A 19,580-nucleotide genomic window follows, 5' to 3' on the forward strand; every position below is an offset into this window, starting at 1 on the left:
ACACTGAATTCCCAACGTATATTTTTTCCATGACCACAGTGTCCAGGTACCACACAAAGGGCTCATGTCTACACACATTTATTCCCTTACCATCTGGAGGTCTACCTGAAGTCAGTGCCATCAGCTACAGTCCACCCGCAGATTCCCAGGTGTTCAGACCCTTCATCCTTGTTTCCAGAGCAGCCCCTCCCCCTGCACTTTCATGTCATGATTCTTCTTCCACCTTCAGAGAGAAAAAATAATTGAACACAAGTAGTCACATTACTTCTAGTTTTGGGCCTTACCTCCCTCTATTACTTCTCATAAGAGCACTGACATTACTTGAGGAGCCACCAAGATGCTCCACTAAGATGTCAATAAAAAAATCCATCAATGGGACAGGATTCTGCAATAAGAAGTCACACTATTGATCCACCCACCATCCCAGGGGAACCTCAAGGACATGATTACGATGAAGGTCAGCAGTCTCAGAGATGACAGAGGCTGCGCATCCTGGGGCATTTGTACAGCCAGGCCAGGGTCACAGAGGTTTGGTTGGGCTTTCTCTCCCTCTCTCTTCCCCAAACCAAGATGATGAGCTCCTCTGCATCAGGTTGCATGATGTCCTCCTGTCCACAATGTTCTCACGTATGGAGCCTCCACAAACTGACCCAAACCAGCTCAGTTCCTCTGATGAGGAGTTCCTGATACTAGAGTCTAACGTGTGTTCTGACAGCAGCTGTCCCCTCCAGGGTCTTAGTCTCAGGCTATCTCCTACAGCAGACCAGGACTATGTTAGGACACATCCACTGAGTCCATCCATCTCCTGCTACAGCCTCTGCCCAGAACTTGAGGTCTAGACCTTCCTCTCACTCAGCTGGAAATGAGGTCAAGTGTTTGGAAACACGGTCAAGGTCAGAGTTTTAATCAACTGTCCAAATAGAGTCCCACTATTGTTTGTTTTCTATAGAGAAATAGATATAGAAGAACTTGTCCTGATTAAAAAATATATTTTATATATTTATTTAGAGAGAAATAGAGAGGAGAGGAGGAGGAAAGAGAGAAAGAAAATCTCAAGCAGATTCCCCATGACTAGAACCTGACTTGGGGCTCAATTCCAGGATCCTGAGATCATGACATGATGCAAAACTAAGAGTTAGATGCTTAACCACATGAGTTGCCCAGATGCCCCATCCTTGAGCAACTATTTAAAGAGGGATTTGGGTTTGTTATTATTGTGTTTTGTCAGACTCTCTATTGAGATTGAGTCCCTCGTGTATATTGGATACTAACTCCGTCTTAGTATATAGTTGAGCACACTGTTTCCCATTTCATAGGCTACCTCCTTGCTCGGCTAATATTTGTTCTGCACACTTTGGGCATGAGGTAGCCCCACTCATCTGTCTTTGTATTTTTTACTGTGATTTTAATGTTATATCAAATAAATCATGCCAAGCAAATATCATGATGTTTTCCCCTTAGATTACATGTATAAGTTCTAGGGTTGAGACTTCTGCTGAACTCTTTAATCCCTTTTGAGATTTTCTGCGTCCTTGCATTTGTGTGATGTTTGATAAGAACGAAGTGTCATTATCTGCATGAGGCTGTCCAACACCATTTTCTATAGAGACTATCCTTTCCCCACTGTGTATTCTTAGATATCCTGTGGGGGAAGGATTTCTGACTGTATATGCACATGTTTACTTCTGGGCTCTGTAGTATGCTCCACTGTCTACATGTCTGACGTTAGGCAGTCACACACTGAAATGCTTAATGTGCGACTAAAATATATTTCCATAGAGGGATTTGTGATATCTGACTATTCTTATTTTCTATAATTGTATGGTTGCTATCATGTGATTTTATTTTCTGTATGAATATGGAGTTTTTCTGTTATGTAAGAAAATGATTGATATTTTGATTAACTTAATCAACATTAAAATACTTAGAACAAAAAATTTGTTTGTATAGACAAATAAAAATACTCAAGGAGATTTAAATAAGCATATGGAAAATAAAAACGAAATTTAACTCATAGGCACTTTCGGAAAATAGGTAAGACTTAATAAATATAATCAGATTCCAAAGAGAAGAAATTACTGACTCCAAAAATAGAAAAAATTCTAAGATTTTAATTGTGCAAATATTGCATAACCAAGGCAAATTGCAAAATTACTAGTATTATCAATAAACTAAAACTGTTTCATGAAGATATTAAAAAATGAACAAACCAAAAAGACATACGAAGACTGAAATCATTATCTAAAACTTCTGCCTGGGGCAGTCCAGGTAGCTCAGGGGTTCAGTGCCACCTTCAGCCTAGAGCCTGATCCTGGAGAACCCGGATTGAATCCCACGTCAGGATCATTAATCATTGATCATTTAATCATTTACATGATTCTTTCCTATGATGCTTAAAACCACTTGACAATGTTTAACACGCTTTTATCTTCAAAAATTTTTAACAATCGAGGCAGAAGAGATTGCCTCTGTAAATTAGTCACATTTTATGAAAAGCCCACAACCAACACTGCATTCAAAAGTGAAAACCTGAAGCCCTTCTGTCAAGTCAGGACCCACACAGGGGGTTATTCCCACAATGAGTATTCAACATGTTATACTCAAAGAAAATAAACTGTGCCACCCCATATGTCAGCTGGTTCCATGGATTATTGTGAATAAAATCACATGAAAATCATCCAGTGGACAGACAGGCTGAACCTCCTCTGCCACCCTGATGAAACAAAATAAATCTCCCATGGGAAAATTCCCTTTTCCCTACTGGGAGGGGTGAACCATCCTCAGCACCAGAACCATCTGTAGGGCTCAGAAGGCTGTGCAAACATCCCTTGTCAGTTCCTCACTAATTCACTGACCCAAACCCAATATCTTAGCCTTTTATCTCCACAAACCCAACGTTCTGTTGTGTAAGAAGCACAAGGGCTGCCTACTTTCTTCATTGACTGTGTATTGTATTCCAGGGAGCTCATGCACATACAAACATGAAATACATCTCCACTGAGGTTTGTCATATGTCTACAGAGTAATTAGTCCAAAAGAATAACCAGGAAGAAGAGAAGGAAAATATTACTGGGCCAATGACTGGAATTCCAATCCAGGGAGTTTAGGAAACAAAGAATAAAAGATATTTAAATCAGTAAGTACAGAAAAAACTCTTTGTGTGCATGACATGATCTGTTGCAGGGTCAAACCCGGCAATCTCACAAATCAAATCCTTAGTTAATGAACAGTTTCAGGAAATCTATCGGATACAAAATCAACATCCAAAATAAATCTAGGTTTCCACACACTAACAACAAATTATTTATTTTTTAAAGATTTTGTTGAATTATTCATGAAAGACACACAGATACTGAGAGGCAGAGACACATGCAGAGAGAAGCAGGCTTCATGTAGGGAGCCCAATGTGGGACTCAATCCTGGGTCTCCAGGATCACACCCTGGGCTGGAGGCAGACCTCAACTGTAGAGCCACTCCAGCATCCTAACACTAAAGTATTTAAAAGGCAATTAATAAGACCTTATTACATTGACACCAATGTTAGAAATATAATACGTAGGACTAAATATTCTGAAGGAGGTAAAATACTGTACACTAAAAGTACCTACATTGATGGAGGTTTTTTAAAGATTTAAGTTATTTATTCACGAGAGACACACACAGAGAGGTAGAGACACAGGCAGAGGGAAAAGCAGGCTCCATGCAGGAAGCCCAACGTGGGACTCGATCCCAGGTCTCCAGGATAACACCCTGATCCAAAGGCGGTGCTAAATTGCTGGGCCACCAGGGCTGCCATGTTCTGTCATTATTTTCCACCATATTGTCTTCTATGCCCCCAATATGCTGACATTTCATTCATCTTCTTTTTTACCTGCATTTGGGACAGCATTTCTGTAATATCAGTTTTAATTTTGGGCTGACAAGGGTTTATTTATTTTATCTCTACAAGTGATTCTCTAGTGTCTTCAATGTTTATTCAATCCCAGTTGTATCTTTCAAAACATTGTTTTAGATTCCAGCCTGCTTTATCACCTGAGCACCTTTAACCAGGCATATCCTCAAGTGGATGGATTTCTATGATGAACTCAGAGAACGAAGTGAAATATAAACAATTTTCCTCTTTGTTGTTTATCCTAACTGTGGTAGCTTTAGGAAGTAGTTTCCTTACCTGCCCCAGCCCTACAGCTATATCTCCTCCCCAATACAACACTCTACACCTCCTATATCCCAAAACATGTAAATTTTTTACTTGGAGACTAGAATTTTTTGTTCTCTCAATACTTCAATTGGTTTATTGTTATCTCAAAATTATTTGATAAATAGCCAGCTGTGGGGGATCCCTGGGTGGCGCAGCGGTTTGGCGCCTGTCTTTGGCCCAGGGCGCGATCCTGGAGACCCGGGATCGAATCCCACATCGGGCTCCCGGTGCATGGAGCCTGCTTCTCCCTCTGCCTGTGTCTCTGCCTCTCTCTCTCTCTCTCTCTCTCTCTCTCTCTCTCTCTGTGACTATCATAAATAAAATAAAAAAAAATTTAAAAAAAGAAAAAAAAAATAGCCAGCTGTGTTCAGGAATGACACAAGCCCAGGGTACCATACTCTGCCATCGTAACTCCTCCTCCCTTTGTGTTTGTTAGCAAAGAAGATCTGAAATAATACAAGGAGGGAATATGTATGACAGTTACAATCCTCATTTTAGTAACCAAACAAGAATAAAACCTGTTAATTAAACTTCCTTCTTCATCTACCGACTAAATACACTCTTTGATTTCAGCAACCCTTCAGCTTGTCATGGCCCATTACCTGAGAGGGCAACCAACACCTTCATCCTGAAGGGTCTCTGCTTGGTCTCTCCTCCTAACAAGATATTGGTACCTAGTTAGCGCTCTAATCCTGTCTTGAGAAAGAAATTCCACTCGTCTCAAAAGCCCATTGAATCAGGGATGTGGAGACAATTTTAGTCTACTGAGTTCCACTCTTAAATGGTGCCTGAATAGATGCAGAACCATCTGTGAATGAGTCTCACGCTTTTGGTTCTCCTTTCAAATGACTTTTTGCTCTCCCATGAGTTCATATGTGCAGGGTGTGAGAGAGAATGCACTGGAGCAGGACTGGGGTCCACAAGGATTTGGATGCTCCTTAATGTAACATGCTGTATCCTCAGGATTGGTCCAGAACCCAACATTCTTCCTTTTCCGATGGAGAGGCACTGTGCATGCCCACTTCAGGGATTAGGAATTCAAATATCACTCACTTCAAGATGGAAAGCTTGGTTCCCATGCTAACCTAGTGACACAGGCTTCCAGCTGTAGATTCTAAGATCCAGAAATGGCCTTACAGCTATTTCTCTAATGATGAACCATGATCAGCAGAGATTCTCAGGGCTTTCCCCAACACTTTGAAACCATTAATCTGAAAAACCCATGGGGGACTTCTAGGGCTCTTAAGACTTACTGCAGCCCAAATAGGAGAGGTGAATAGGCATGTGGGGATCATCGCCGCCTCTACATCCTCCATGTCCATGATGGTGGCACTATTCTCAGCAGTTCTTCGAGGAACATGTAACAGATTAATGTTCTATTCCCTGGAAAGAGGTAAATGATAAATGTAAATGTAATGATCCTCACAATACACCACTACATCTCCACCAATTGGCTAAATTACAACTAAAAGTCAGCAAGGATGTATAGAAAGTAGAAGGCTCTGTAATTCTGAGCTCTAATCTCCTCTGGATAAAATATATATAATTAGATCGATCCTAGGATAACAGACCTTGAGATGACCCATGATCAGTCCTCTGCAACTCAGAGGCACAGAGTTTATGATGAGGTAAATTATTCTGATCTGTTGGCATGAGAAACAGGGAGGGTCATGTGTATTGCTCAATCTAAGAGTAGGAGACCATAACATGAGATGACCAGCATGGGCATTGAGACAGAAATAAACGAGATGACTTCTGCCTTCCATGGCTATTCTTGTATTCATGGTTTCACTGAGTTGGAGGATGCTACCCATAGTTGCAGAGGGAAATACACTTTATAATTCTAGGGATCCAATGGTAATCTCACATGTTGGAGAGGATGTGAATAAAGGGGAACGCTCTTGCACTGTTGGTGTGAATGTGAACTGGTGCAGCCACTATGGAAAACTGTGTGGAGGTTCCTCAAAGAGGTAAAAACAGATATGCCCTATGACCCAGCAATTGCACTTCTGGGGATTTACCCTAAAGATACAGATGCAGCGAAATGCCGGGACACCTGCACCCCAATGTTTCTAGCAGCAATGTCCACAATAGCCAAACTGTGGAAGGAGCCTCGGTGTCCACTACAAGATGTTCCAATAATGATGATGTATTCTCGATATACAATGCAATATTACTCAGCCATTAGAAATGACAAATACCCACCATTTGCATTGAAGTGGATGGAACTGGAGGGTATGATGGTGAGTGAAGTAGGTCAATCGGAGAAGGACAAAGAGTGTATGTCCAAAGAGTGTTCTCATTCATTTCCGGAATATAAATAATAGTGAAAGGGAATATAAAGGAAGGGAGAAGAATTGTGTGGGAAATATCAGGAAGGGGAAAGAACATAAAGACTCCTAACTTTGGGAAACGAACTAGGGGTGGTGGAGGGGGAGGAGGGCGGGGGGTGGGGGGGAATGGGTGACGGGCACTGAGGGGGACACTTGACGGGATGAGCACTGGGTGTTATTCTGTATGTTGGTAAATTGAACACCAATAAAAATTAATTTATTTAAAAAATAATAAATAAAATAAATTACTAAAAGTAACTAAAATAAAAAAGCAAAAAAAAATTAGTGAAAGGGAATAAACGGAAAGGAGAGAAAATGAGTGAAAATATCAGTGAGGGTGACAAAACAGAGACAGCTAACTCTGGGAAATGAACAAGGGGTAGTGGAAGGGAAAGCGGGCGGGGGTTTGGGGTGACTGGGTGATGGTCACTGAGGGGGGCACCTGATGGAATGAGCACTGGGTGTTTTGCTATATGTTGGCAAATTGAACTCCAATAAGAAAAATTTTAAAAATAAAAATAAAAATAAACCCTTCCCTAATTAGGGAGGGAAACGGGCATTCAGATCCAGGAGGTGGAGAGGTCTCCTCAATATTAATAAAAATGGTTCAACATCTCGACTTTTAATAGAGAAACTTGCAAATTCCAAAGATAAAGAGAAGATCCTTAAAGCAGCAAGAGACAAGAGATCCCCTGACATATATGGAGAGAAATATTCGATTAACAGGAGACCTCTCCAGAGACGTGGCAGGCCAGAAAGGGCTGGCAGGATATATTCAGGCACCTAAATGAGAAAAACATGCAGCAAATACTATATCCAGCAAGGTTCTCATTCAGAATAGAAGGAGAGATAAAGAGCTTCCAAGATAGGCTGAAACTGAAAGAATATGTGACCACCAAACTAGCTTTGCTAGAAGTAATGAGTACTTTGTAAAAAAATAAAATAAAATAAAATAAAATTTAAAAAAAAGAAAGAAAGAGAAAGAAAAAAGAAAAGAAAAAAAAAGAGGACACACAAAGAAATAATCCACAAACCCAAGGACTGAATAGGTATTATGATGACACTAAATTTGTATCTTTCAATAGTTACTCTGAATATGAATGGGCTAATTAATCCCATCAAAAGACGGAGGGTATCAGCCTGAATAAAAAAGCAAGACCCATCTATTTGCTGTCTACAAGAGACTCATTTGAGACCTAAGGACACCTCCAGCCTGAAAATGAAAGATTTGAGAACCATTTACCATTCAAATGGTCCTAAAAAAAATGGCATAGCAGTCCTCATAGCAGGTAAAATTTATTACAGACTGTAGTAAGAGATGAAGAGGAACACTATATCATACTTAAAGGGACTATCCAACAAGAGGATCTAACAATCATGAATATTTATGCTGCTAATGTGGGAGCTGCCAAGTATATCAATCAGTCAATAACCAAAGTAAAGACATACATAGATCATAATACACTAATATTGGGAGACTTCAACATGGCACTTTCTGGAAATGACAGATTTCCCAAGCACAACATATCCAAAGAAAAAAAAAGAGCTTAAAATGATACACTGGACCAGATGGATTTCACAGATATTTACAGAACTTGACATCCAAATGGAACTGAATACACATTTTTTTTCTCAAGTGCACAGGGAACTTTCTCCAGAATAGACCACATACAGGGTCAAAAAACAGGTCTTGGGCAGCCCGGGGGGCTCAGCAGTTTAGCGCCGCCTTCGGCTGGGGGCGTAATCCAAGAGACCTGAGATCAAGTCACGCGTTGGGCGCCCTGCATGGAGCCTGCTTCTCCCTCTGTTTCTGCCCCCCTCAGTGTCTCTCATGAATAAATAAATAAAATCTTAAATTAAAAAAAAGGTATCAACCTCTACTAAAATATTGGGACTGTTCCCTGCATATTTTCAGACCACAATGCTTTGAAACTTGAACTCAACCACCAGAAGAAATTTAGAAGAAACCCAAACACGTGGAGGTTAAAGAGGATCCTGCTAAATAATGAAACGGTCAACCAGGAAAATAGAGAAGAATTAAAAAACATTCACAGAAACTACTGAAAATAAAGATAAAACTGTTCAAAATATTTGGGAAAAACAAAATTCTTGGATTTGGGAAATCCCAAATCGTTGGGATACAGAAGATACAATGGTTCGAAAATGTTGGGATTTTTAATTTCAGCCTAATTAGATCTAAATTCTGCACTCATGAAGTCTCTTCATTCCATTATGCTTTATTCCAGAGCCACTGGTACCTTTATAATTGTGTTTCTGAATTGGCTTTCTGACATTGAATTGTAATCCAAATTCTGTAACTGTGGCAGAGTATTGTTTCTGATTCTTTCTTTTCTGGTGAAATTCTTTCTAGTCATTTTGCTCAATGTAGAGTGGCGGTATGAGAGGAAATACAACGCAATAAAAGCATCTCTCAAAAAATTGGAAAAAACTCAAGTGCATAAGCTAACCTCACACCGAAAGGAGCTGGATAAAGAACAGAAAAATAAAACCTACATCAAATAGAAAAAGAGAGTTAATAAAGATCCGAGCAAAACTCAATGAAACAGAGACCAGAAGAACTGTAGAACAGATCAACAAAACCAGATGTTGGTTCTTTGAAAGAATTAATAAGATAGATAAACCATTAGCCAGCCTTATTAAAAACAAAAGAGAAAAGGTGATAATTAAGAAAATCAAAAAGGAAAAAGGAGAGAGATCAAAACCAATAACAATATAAAAAATAGTGAAAGGGAATAAAGGGGAAAGGAGAAAAATGAGTGGGAAATGTCAGAGAGGGAGACAGAACATGGGAGACTCCTAAATCTGGGAAACGAACTAGGGGGAGGTGGAAGGGGAGGTGGGTGGGGGGTGAGGGTGACTGCATGATGGGCACTGAGGAGGGCACTTGACGGGATGAGCACTGGGTGTTATTCTATATGTTGGCAAATTGAACACCAATAAAAAATAAATTTATAAAAATAAATAAAAATAAAATTAAACCAATTAGAAAGAAATGCAAATATTTTTAAAGCATATTATGAACACCTTTGCGCCAAGAAATTAGGCAATTAAAAAAAATAGACGCATTTCTGGAAAACCACAAACTACCAAAACTGGAACAGGAAGAAATAGAGAACCTAAACAGGCCAATAACCAGGGAAGAAACTGAGGCTATCATCAAAAACATCCCAAGACACAAAAGTCCAGGGCCAGATGGCTTCCCAGGGGAATTATGTCAAATTGTTTAAAAAAGAAGCCATGCATCTTCTACTAAAGCTGCTCGGAAAGATAGAAAGAGATGGAATACTTCCAAACTCGTTCTATGAGGCCAGCATCACCTTAATTACCAAACAAGACAAAAACCGTACCACAAACGAGCATTATAGACCGATATCTGTGATGAACACAATGCAAAAATTCTCAACAAGATACTAGCCAAGAGGATCCAACAATATATTAAGAAGATTATTCACCATGACCAGGTGGGATTTATCCCCAGGATGAAAGGCTGGTTCAACACTCATAAAACAATCAACATGATAGATCATATCAACAAGAGAAAAATCAAGAGCCATAGGATCCTCTCCATAGAGGCAGAGAAAGCGTTAGACAAAATACGGCATCCATTTTAGTGAAAACTCTTCAGAGTGTAGGGATAGGGGGAACATTCCTCAGCATCTCAAAAGCCATCTACAAAAAGCCCACAGCAAATATAAATCTCAATGGGGAAGCACTGGGAGCCTTTCCCCTAAGATCAGGAACAAGACAGGGATGTCCACTCTCACCACTGCTATTCAACACAGTACGAGAAGTCCTAGCCTCAGCAATCAGACAACAAAAAGACATTAAAGGCATTCAAATTGGCAAAGAAGAAGTCAAACTCTCCCTCATCGTCAATGACATGATACTCTACATGGAGAACCCCAAAGCCTCCCCCCCAAGATTGTAGAACTCATGCAGCAATTTGGCAGTGTGGCAGGATACAAAATCAATGCCCAGAAGTCAGTGGCATTTCTATACACTAACAGTGAGACTGAAGAAAGAGAAATTAAGGAGTCAATCCCATTTACAATTTCACCCAAAAGCATAAGATACCTAGGAATAGACCTGACCAAACAGGTAAAGGACCTATACTCTAAAAACTATAGAACACTTCTGAAAGAAATTGAGGAAGGCACAAAGAGATGGAAAAATATTCCATGCTCATGGATTGGCAGAATTAATATTGTGAAAATGTCAATGTTACCCAGGGTGATTTACACATTTAATGCAATTCCTATCAAAACACCATTGACTTTCTCCAGGGGGGTTGGAACAAATTATTTTAAGATTTGTGTGGAATCAGAAAAGACCCCGAATAGCCAGGGGGATTTTAAAAAAGAAAACCATAGCTGGGGGCATCACAATGCCAGATTTCTGGTTGTACTACAAAGCTGTGGTCATCAATACAGTGTGGTACTGGCACAAAAACAGGCACATAGATCAATGGAAGAGAATAGAGAACCCAGAAGTGGACCCTGAACTTTATGGTCAACTAATATTCGATAGCGGACGAAAGACTATCCACTGGAAGAAAGACAGTCTCTTCAATAAATGGTGTTGGGGAAAATTGGACATCCACATGCAGAAGAATAAATCTGGACCACTCTCTTTCACCATACACAAAGATAAACTCAAAATGGATGAGAGATCTAAATGTGAGACAAGATTCCATCCAAATCCTAGAGGAGAACACAGGAAACACCCTTTTTGAACTTGGCCACAGTAACTTCTTGCAAGGTACATCCACGAAGGCAAAAGAAACAAAAGCAAACATGAACTATTGGGAGTTCATCAAGATAAGAAGCTTTTGCACAGCAAAGGATACAGTCAACAAAACTAAAAGACAACCTACAGAATGGGAGAAGATATTTGCAAAATGACATATCAGATAAAGGGCTAGTTTCCAAAATCTATAAAGAACTTATTAAGCTAAACACCAAAAAAACAAACAATCCAATCATGAAATGGGCAAAAGACATGAAGAGAAATCTCACAGAGGAAGACATGGACATGGCCAACACGCACATGAAAAAATGCTCTGCATCACTTGCCATCAGGGAAATACAAATCAAAACCACAAAGAGATACCACATCAAACCAGTGAGAATGGGGAAAATTAACAAGGCAGGAAACAACAAATGTTGGAGAGGATGCGGAGAAAAGGGAACCCTCCTGCACTGTTGGTGGGAATGTGAACTGGTGCAGCCACTCTGGAACACTGTGTGGAGGTTCCTCAAAGAGTTAAAAATAGACCTGCCCTACGACCCAGCAATTGCACTGTTGGGGATTTACCATAAAGATTCAGATGCAATGAAACGACGGGACACCTGCACCCCGAAGTGTCTAGCAGCAATGTCCACAATAGCCAAACTGTGGAAGGAGCCTCGGTGTCCATCGAAAGATGAATGGATAAAGAAGATGTGGTTTATGTATACAATGGAATATTACTCAGCCATTAGAAACGACAAATACCCACCATTTGCTTCAATGTGGACGGAACTGGAGGGTATTATGCTGAGTGAAGTAAGTCAATCGGAGAAGGAAAAACAGTGTATGTTCTCATTCATTTGGGGAATATAAATAATAGTGAAAGAGGATATAAGGGAAGGGAGAAGAACGGTGTGGGAAATATCAGAAAGGGAGACAGAACATAAAATCCCCTAACTCTGGGAAATGAACTAGGGGTGGTGAAGGGTCAGGAGGGCAGGGGGTTTGGGTGAATGGGTGACGGGCACTGAGGTGGACACTTGACGGGATGAGCACTGTGTGTTATTCTGTATGTTGGTTAATTGAACACCAATAAAAAATTAATTTATTAAAAAAACACACAATGAGATACCACCTCACACCAGTGAGAATGGGGAAAATTAACAACGCAGGAAGCCACAAATGTTGGAGAGGATGCGGAGAAAAGGGAACCCTCTTACACTGTTGGTGGGAATGTGAACTGGTGCAGCCACTCTGGAAAACTGTGTGGAGGTTCCTCAAAGAGTTAAAAATAGACCTGCCCTACGACCCAGCAATTGCCCTGTTGGGGATTTACCCCAAAGATTCAGATGCAATGAAACGCCGGGACACCTGCACCCTGATGTTTCTAGCAGCAATGTCCACAATAGCCAAACTGTGGAAGGAGCCTCGGTGTCCATCGAAAGATGAATGGATAAAGAAGATGTGGTTTATGTATACAATGGAATATTACTCAGCAATTAGAAACGACAAATACCCACCATTTGCTTCAACGTGGATGGAACTGGAGGGTATTATGCTGAGTGAAATAAGTCAATCGGAGAAGGACAAACAGTGTATGTTCTCATTCATTTGGGGAATATGAATAATAGTGAAAGGGAATATAAAGGAAGGGAAAAGAAATGTTGGGAAATATCAGGAAGGGAGACAGAACATAAAGACTCCTAACTCGGGGAAACGAACTAGGGGTGGTGGAAGGGGAGGAGGGCGGGTGTTGGAGGGGAATGGGTGACGGGCACTGAGGTGGACACTTGACGGGATGAGCACTGGGTGTTTTTCTGTATGTTGGTAAATTAAACACCAATAAAAGTTAATTTAAAAAAAAAAAAAAAAAACCTTTCCAGTATAAAAAAAAAAAAAAAAAGAAGATGTGGTTTATGTATACAATGGAATATTACTCAGCCATTAGAAATGACAAATACCCACCATTTGCTTCAATGTGGATGGAACTGAAGGGTATTATGCTGAGTGAAGTAAGTCAATCGGAGAAGGACAAACAGTGTATGTTCTCATTCATTTGGGGAATATGAATAATAGTGAAAGGGAATATAAAGGAAGGGAAAAGAAATGTTGGGAAATATCAGGAAAGGAGACAGAACATAAAGACTCTTAACTCTGGGAAACGAACTAGGGGTGGTGGAAGGGGAGGAGGGCTGGGGGGTGGAGGGGAATGGGTGACGGGCGCTGAGGTGGACACTTGACGGCATGAGCACTGGGTGTTATTCTGTATGTTGGTTAATTGAACACCAATAAAAAATTAATTTATTTAAGGAAAAAAAGAAGAGAAAAAAAGAAAGGAAAAGGCAAATGATGGGATGGAAGAACCTATTTTCAGCTGCCCCATCTGACGATGGGTGAGTATACAAACTGTCCAGGCACTTCATTAGGAGTACTTTCACGTTTTAAGTAGACAGCATGTACATGGAACTTAGGACACTGTCGTGAGAGGAGCAGAATGCTTGCCTTTAAGTTTGTAGGTCGTAATTTCTCCACAACATGAGATCTACCCTCTTACCAAAATTGTGCCTGTAGGCACACTATTGTTATTTGCAGGTGCAGGGTTCTGGAGCACACCTCTGGAACAGAATCATGTTGCATAACATAAAACCAGAACCCAAGAGATGCAAGTCCCCATTGCCCCTCCCACCAGTGCTGGCAACTGCCAAACCACTCTCTGCTTCTTTGTTCCTGAACCCAAATTATAGGTGCCCATCGTTGGCAAGGCCAATATTCAAGATACGAGTTTTGACTGGAAAGATAGGGAGCTTGGTTCAGGAGGCCACTCACATGAGCAAAAGGGGCACACCTGTGAGGTTTTTCTAACCCTAAAGACATTAAAGGTTTTTGAGAAGCCAGTAGCACAAGGGAGCGCAGTGCTTGGAACATTTATAGCCCACACTCAAGCTCCCAGGTGCCAACTACCAACCATCCTTGCCTCAGCGCAGCCCCATCCCTGTGTCTTCTGCTCAGGGCAGCCACACATGCAGCCCAAGGCCAGGAAAGAACCACGATAGAGGACAGCAAGCCCCAGGGCCACCCATGGGGTCAGCAGTATATTCCTTTCTTACCAGCTGGAGTGACAAAACAATAAAATACAACCTGGAACCTTACCAGTCCTCACCAAAAACTGGGCAATGTTTTACTCAGTGAGCACAAAGGAGGCTTCCAAAAATACCCAGAAGGATCCAAAGACTTGCAGGTTGCTGGCAAAGCAGAATAAGATGTGTAAATTTATAAATCCATGGTGTTCCACAGCTACTTGGTAAAATTTGCCATGTCCCTTAACATGCCGAGGAAGGAGAAAGGAGTGGTCTCCACAGAGAGTGATATTGGCTGTGCACAGAACGTGACCCAGGGGAACCATGGCAGTTGGAACTGGTAGAGAAAGTAATTGCTGTATAACCATATGTCACATATTCAAGGGTCTGGAGGAAAGACTGAACATGTGGGAAAGGGGCTGCCTCTGGGTCCTACCCCCTCCGCACCCCTCACACATCCACCCCAGCTGAACTGATGTGCAGACCCACCCTCTGCCACACCCCGTGTCTGTGACCTAATCACAGCTGGTTGCCAGGTGTAGGGACCTGGCAGCCTGAGGCAGTCCTCTGTTCTGTCAGATCCTCTAGACCTTGCTGTGTGGAGAGTCCTCCTTTTATCTACCTCACTGCCAGATGTCCCTGAGAAGGGCGTGAGGCTGGCAGAGGGCCGAGACACCATGAGAGGGCTCCTCTTACTGCTTGTGCTCTGGGCAGGGCTGGCTCCCTCCCAGGGTTCTCAAGGCCGTCCCTCATGGCGTTACGTCTCCTCTGAGGTGGTCATTCCCAGGAAGGAGCTGCACCGCGGCAAAGGCGTCCAGATGCCAGGCTGGCTCTCCTACAGCCTGCACTTTGGGGGCAAGAGGCACGTTATCCACATGCGGCGCAAGAAACTCTTCTGGTCCAGGCATCTGCTGGTGATGACTCAGGATGACCAAGGTGCCTTGCAGATGGACTACCCCTTCATCCCTCCTGACTGTTACTACCTCGGCTACCTGGAGGAGGTTCCTCTTTCCATGGTCACCCTGGACACGTGCTATGGGGGGCTGGAAGGTATCATGAAGTTGGATGACCTTGCCTATGAGATCAAGCCCCTCAGCAGTTCCCAAAGATTTGAACACATTGTTTCTCAGATAGTGGCAGACAGCATTGCAACAATCCCTACCTATAAACTGGGACTGAAGGAGGATAGAGACCCCTTATTCTCTCAAGCAAATGCCAGTGTAGTTACGCGGCTCTCAAGTAAGATGTATTCATCTCATCATGGATATGTGAAATCGCTTGCCTTAAGTTCAAACTCAATGTATAGTGTGTTCAACAACGTGTCTAAATGTGCCCAATTTCTAATATCGGTATTTAATTTGATTGACACATTCTTTTTAGGACTTGATATAAATTATTACGTTGCATTCATTATTATATATAATCAACAAGATCCAAATGTCTTTAACAGTTATCACCCGACAGATAGTCCATATGGTCGATATTATGTCTACAACTTGTATGCACTTCTTGCACCACATTCATCCATAATTATGATTAAAAATATGCCACAGGATGCTGAATTTGAACCTATCCCATATGCAATTTGCAATCGTGGTAACCTCATCATGCTAGGATATCTAGACAGACAGTATTTAATATTGGCTATTGTAGGAGCACAAAAGGTCGCAAGAAGTTTTGGTGTATACTATGACAATCCTTATTGTACCTGCCAGAGAAGGTCCAAGTGCATTATGAACAACTATTTTGCTCTGACAGACTCTTTCAGTAACTGTTCCTTCATGCATATACAGCATATACTGGGTGGTGGCGTAGCTACATGTATTTACAGCTCTGAAATGGTGTATTTTAATAAAAGCTTGACTCGGGAGCATTGTGGCAACTACAGAGTGGATCCCCTTGAACAGTGTGACTGTGGCTCCTTCAAACAGTGTTATAGCAATCTCTGCTGTCATAACGATTGTACCTTCACTACTGGAAGCATATGTAATACAGGCAGATGCTGCACAAACTGCACCTATTCCCCTGCTGGGACACTCTGCAGACCAATCCAAACTGTGTGTGATCTTCCAGAGTACTGCCGAGGAGGGTCCTTGACATGCCCTGATGATTTCTATATGCAAGATGGAACCCCGTGCACTGAAGTGGGCTACTGTTATCATGGAAACTGTACTGACCGCTCTGTGCACTGCAAAGAAATCTTTGGTAAAAATGCTGTGAATGGTGCAGATGTATGCTATACCATAAATAGAAGAGGTGATAGATATGGACACTGCAGAAGAAATGAGAGGTTAATGGCCAGTACGGCTTGTAGTCTAGAAGACATTAAGTGTGGAAGACTGCAGTGTAGCAATGTCACTCATCTCCCTCGGTTGCAAGAACATGTGGGATTCCATCAGTCTAAGATATCAGGGATCTGGTGTTTTGGGCTGGATTCACATCGTGGCACAGGAACAAATGATCTTGGTCATGTGCGATCTGGTACTCCCTGTGCTCCTGGAAAGTTCTGTCAAAATACCTACTGCAATGGCACTATAGCTCGGCTGAATTATGACTGCATCCCTGAAAAATGCAGTTACAGGGGCATTTGCAACAACAACAGGAACTGTCATTGCCACATAGGCTGGGATCCTCCACGGTGCATTGATCAAGGTGCTGGTGGGAGCACAGACAGTGGACCCCCTCCAAGAAGAATGCGGGCAGTCAGGCAAAGTCATGAGTCAGTGATATATCTGAGAGTGGTCTTTGCTCGAATCTATGCCTTGATAGCCGCACTCCTCTTTGGCATTGCCACCAATGTAAGAACCATTAAGACGGTTGTAGTTAAGGAGCAGATAGTCCACGAGGACAATCCATAAATCAGCCTCCAGCCCCCTGAACAGCTATTGGAAACCCACAGAAACATGATTGAAATTATAGCAAGTTGGTGGCCATGCTGAAATCCACGTTTCCAGGGGCCTGCAGGAAACAAAAGGGATCCCACGCACATCATGGGGCTCTCGTACCAGGTCCGCGATTGGTCTCTGACCAGCCGCCTGAAATAAATCTTGAAAAGTACACGTTGGTGGCCTCTCCACATGTTTGTAAGCCTGTAAAATCCCAACCTGAGCTCGAGACTGTCGGGAAGACCTGAGTCAGCAGCCTGGCTGACTTGTCTTGCAGCTGGACTGCCTGCAACCTCAGGCAGGTTGCCCCAGGTTCTTTTAGGGCAAATGCATGATGTTCCTTCAAACCTGTGCCCATGAGCACTGAGGTTTTTCTCACCCTCCAGGTAATCTCCCCTGCTTCAGTCCCACAGTGGGTGTATGGTGATGGAGGGCTATCCCCACCCACACTGCGTGTCCTACACTGGTGTGGCTGTAGGTTGTAGGGGAGGGTGACTGGGATTTGATACCATCTAGTGCAAGCTGGGCCACCCTGGTAAGCATGTTTCTGAATGCGGGAGACCTGGGCCATGGTCCTGATGGTTACACCCTATCAACTCAATCATAAAAGACAGTAAAAGTGCCCAACACTGCCTCTACCATCCAGAGGGACCTCTGTGAATATTTGTTTATTTGTTCTTCCCTCCCTTTCCTCTTGCCTGCATTTCAGGGAGCTGAGCAGTGACCATAGCTAAGCAGGTGCAGTGAAAAATTCAACTTGTATTTCTGAGCTACTGCCTCAGAAATACATCAGACACGGAATCACACCCACTCTTCCTCCCCATCACCCGTGATAAGAACCTGCCTGTGATTCCTTCTCTGGTTATCCCAGGCAGCCTTTACAATCACCACCCAGAGTGGAGCCTGTGAAATGATATATATTATTGAAGTCTGGTTTGCCAACAAAGAGTATAACACCCTTCCACCTTTTGTGTAATTGGCGGCTTGCTACTCTGTGCTCTTTCTTCTGTTCTCTGGGGTCCCAGGAGGGAGATCAGCCTTTCCCGGGTCATTGTGCCCCCTCACTTCTGGACTCTGTGCGTATTAAATCCTGTGAGCCTACTTCCATTGAGGGGTGAACTGAAACTCCATGTTCAGGCAGAAATGCCATAGGGTCTCACATCCACAGAGTGGATGCTCAATGGCCAAGGAAGCCACCTGTCACCTCCATGTGGACAGTAAAGGTTCATCCTTCACCAAGTCACAGTCTGTGTGTCCTTTTTAAAAAGATTTTATTTATTCATTCATGACAGACACAGAGAGAGCAAGAGACAGGCAGAGACACAGACAGAGGGAGGAGCAGGCTCCATGCAGGGAGCCTGCCATGGGACTCGATCCCGGATCTCCAGGATCAGGCCCTGAGCCGAAGGCGGCGCTAAACCACTGAGCCACCCGGGCTGACCATAGTCTGTGTGTCCTTCATTAAGTACAACAACTGTGGATGCCCAATGCAATTGTCCACAGGGTTGGGTCTGAGGGTCTAGCCAGTAACCCCCAAAATGTCTTGCAGCTGGGGACTGGCTCACTCACATCCTCGCCAAGATCACTCAAGCACTTTGGGAAGGAGCTTCTGCTGCTAGTGGTCTGTAGCTTCGCTGTTACACTGGACTTCATCCTTATGCAGGGACAGTATTTTCTTATTAGTTCCATAGACACTTGGATACACTTGTGCCTCTGTGCAAGCACTCTTGCTATGAAACTTCTGCATGTGTACTTACATAATGCTTTATCCACCATTAACATATTTCAAACAGCATTATTTCTGACCAGGGAACACACATCACAGCAAATGATGTATAGAAATGCATCCATGTTCTTGGAATTCACAGGTTTTTCCATGTTCTCCATTGTCCTGTAGCAGCTGTTTTGATAAAAAAAAAAAAGGTGGCATGTCCTTTTGGAAATTCTGTTAGAGTAAGCTAGGTGACAATATCTGGCAGACCTGGGACAATGTTCTTTAAGAGGACATATAGAGGGGAGGGGGCAAGATCACGGAAGAGTAGGGTCCCCAAGTCACCTGTCCCCATCAAATTACCTACCTAACCACAAACTGTGGTTGAAATGAAACTGTATTTTCCGAGGAGGAGGGGCAAGATGGCAGAAGAGTAGGGTCCCCAAATCACCTGTCCCCACCAAATTACCTAGATAACCTTCAAATCATCCTGAAAATCATCGCTTCTCGGCCTGAGATTTAAAGAGAGAACAGCTGGAATGCTAGAGTGAGAAGAGTTCTCATCTATCAAGGTAGGAAGATGGAAAAACAATAAAGAAATTAAAAGCACCCAAGGGGGAGGGGCCC

At 42.5% G+C, this 19,580-nt stretch overlaps 1 protein-coding gene across 1 annotated transcript; it reads left to right on the plus strand.

Moving 5' to 3' along the window:
- The first annotated feature begins 13,669 nt into the window (after nt 1-13,669).
- LOC121492648 (disintegrin and metalloproteinase domain-containing protein 21-like) lies at nt 13,670-17,215 on the plus strand. Its single transcript, XM_041757849.1, has 2 exons — nt 13,670-13,673; nt 14,991-17,215. The coding sequence occupies exons 1-2, from the start codon at nt 13,670-13,672 to the stop codon at nt 17,213-17,215; spliced, it is 2,229 nt and encodes a 742-aa protein (XP_041613783.1).
- The last annotated feature ends 2,365 nt before the right edge of the window (nt 17,216-19,580 follow it).

Source organism: Vulpes lagopus, chromosome 6 (assembly GCF_018345385.1).
Source record: "Vulpes lagopus strain Blue_001 chromosome 6, ASM1834538v1, whole genome shotgun sequence".
NCBI classification, from domain to species: domain Eukaryota; kingdom Metazoa; phylum Chordata; class Mammalia; order Carnivora; family Canidae; genus Vulpes; species Vulpes lagopus.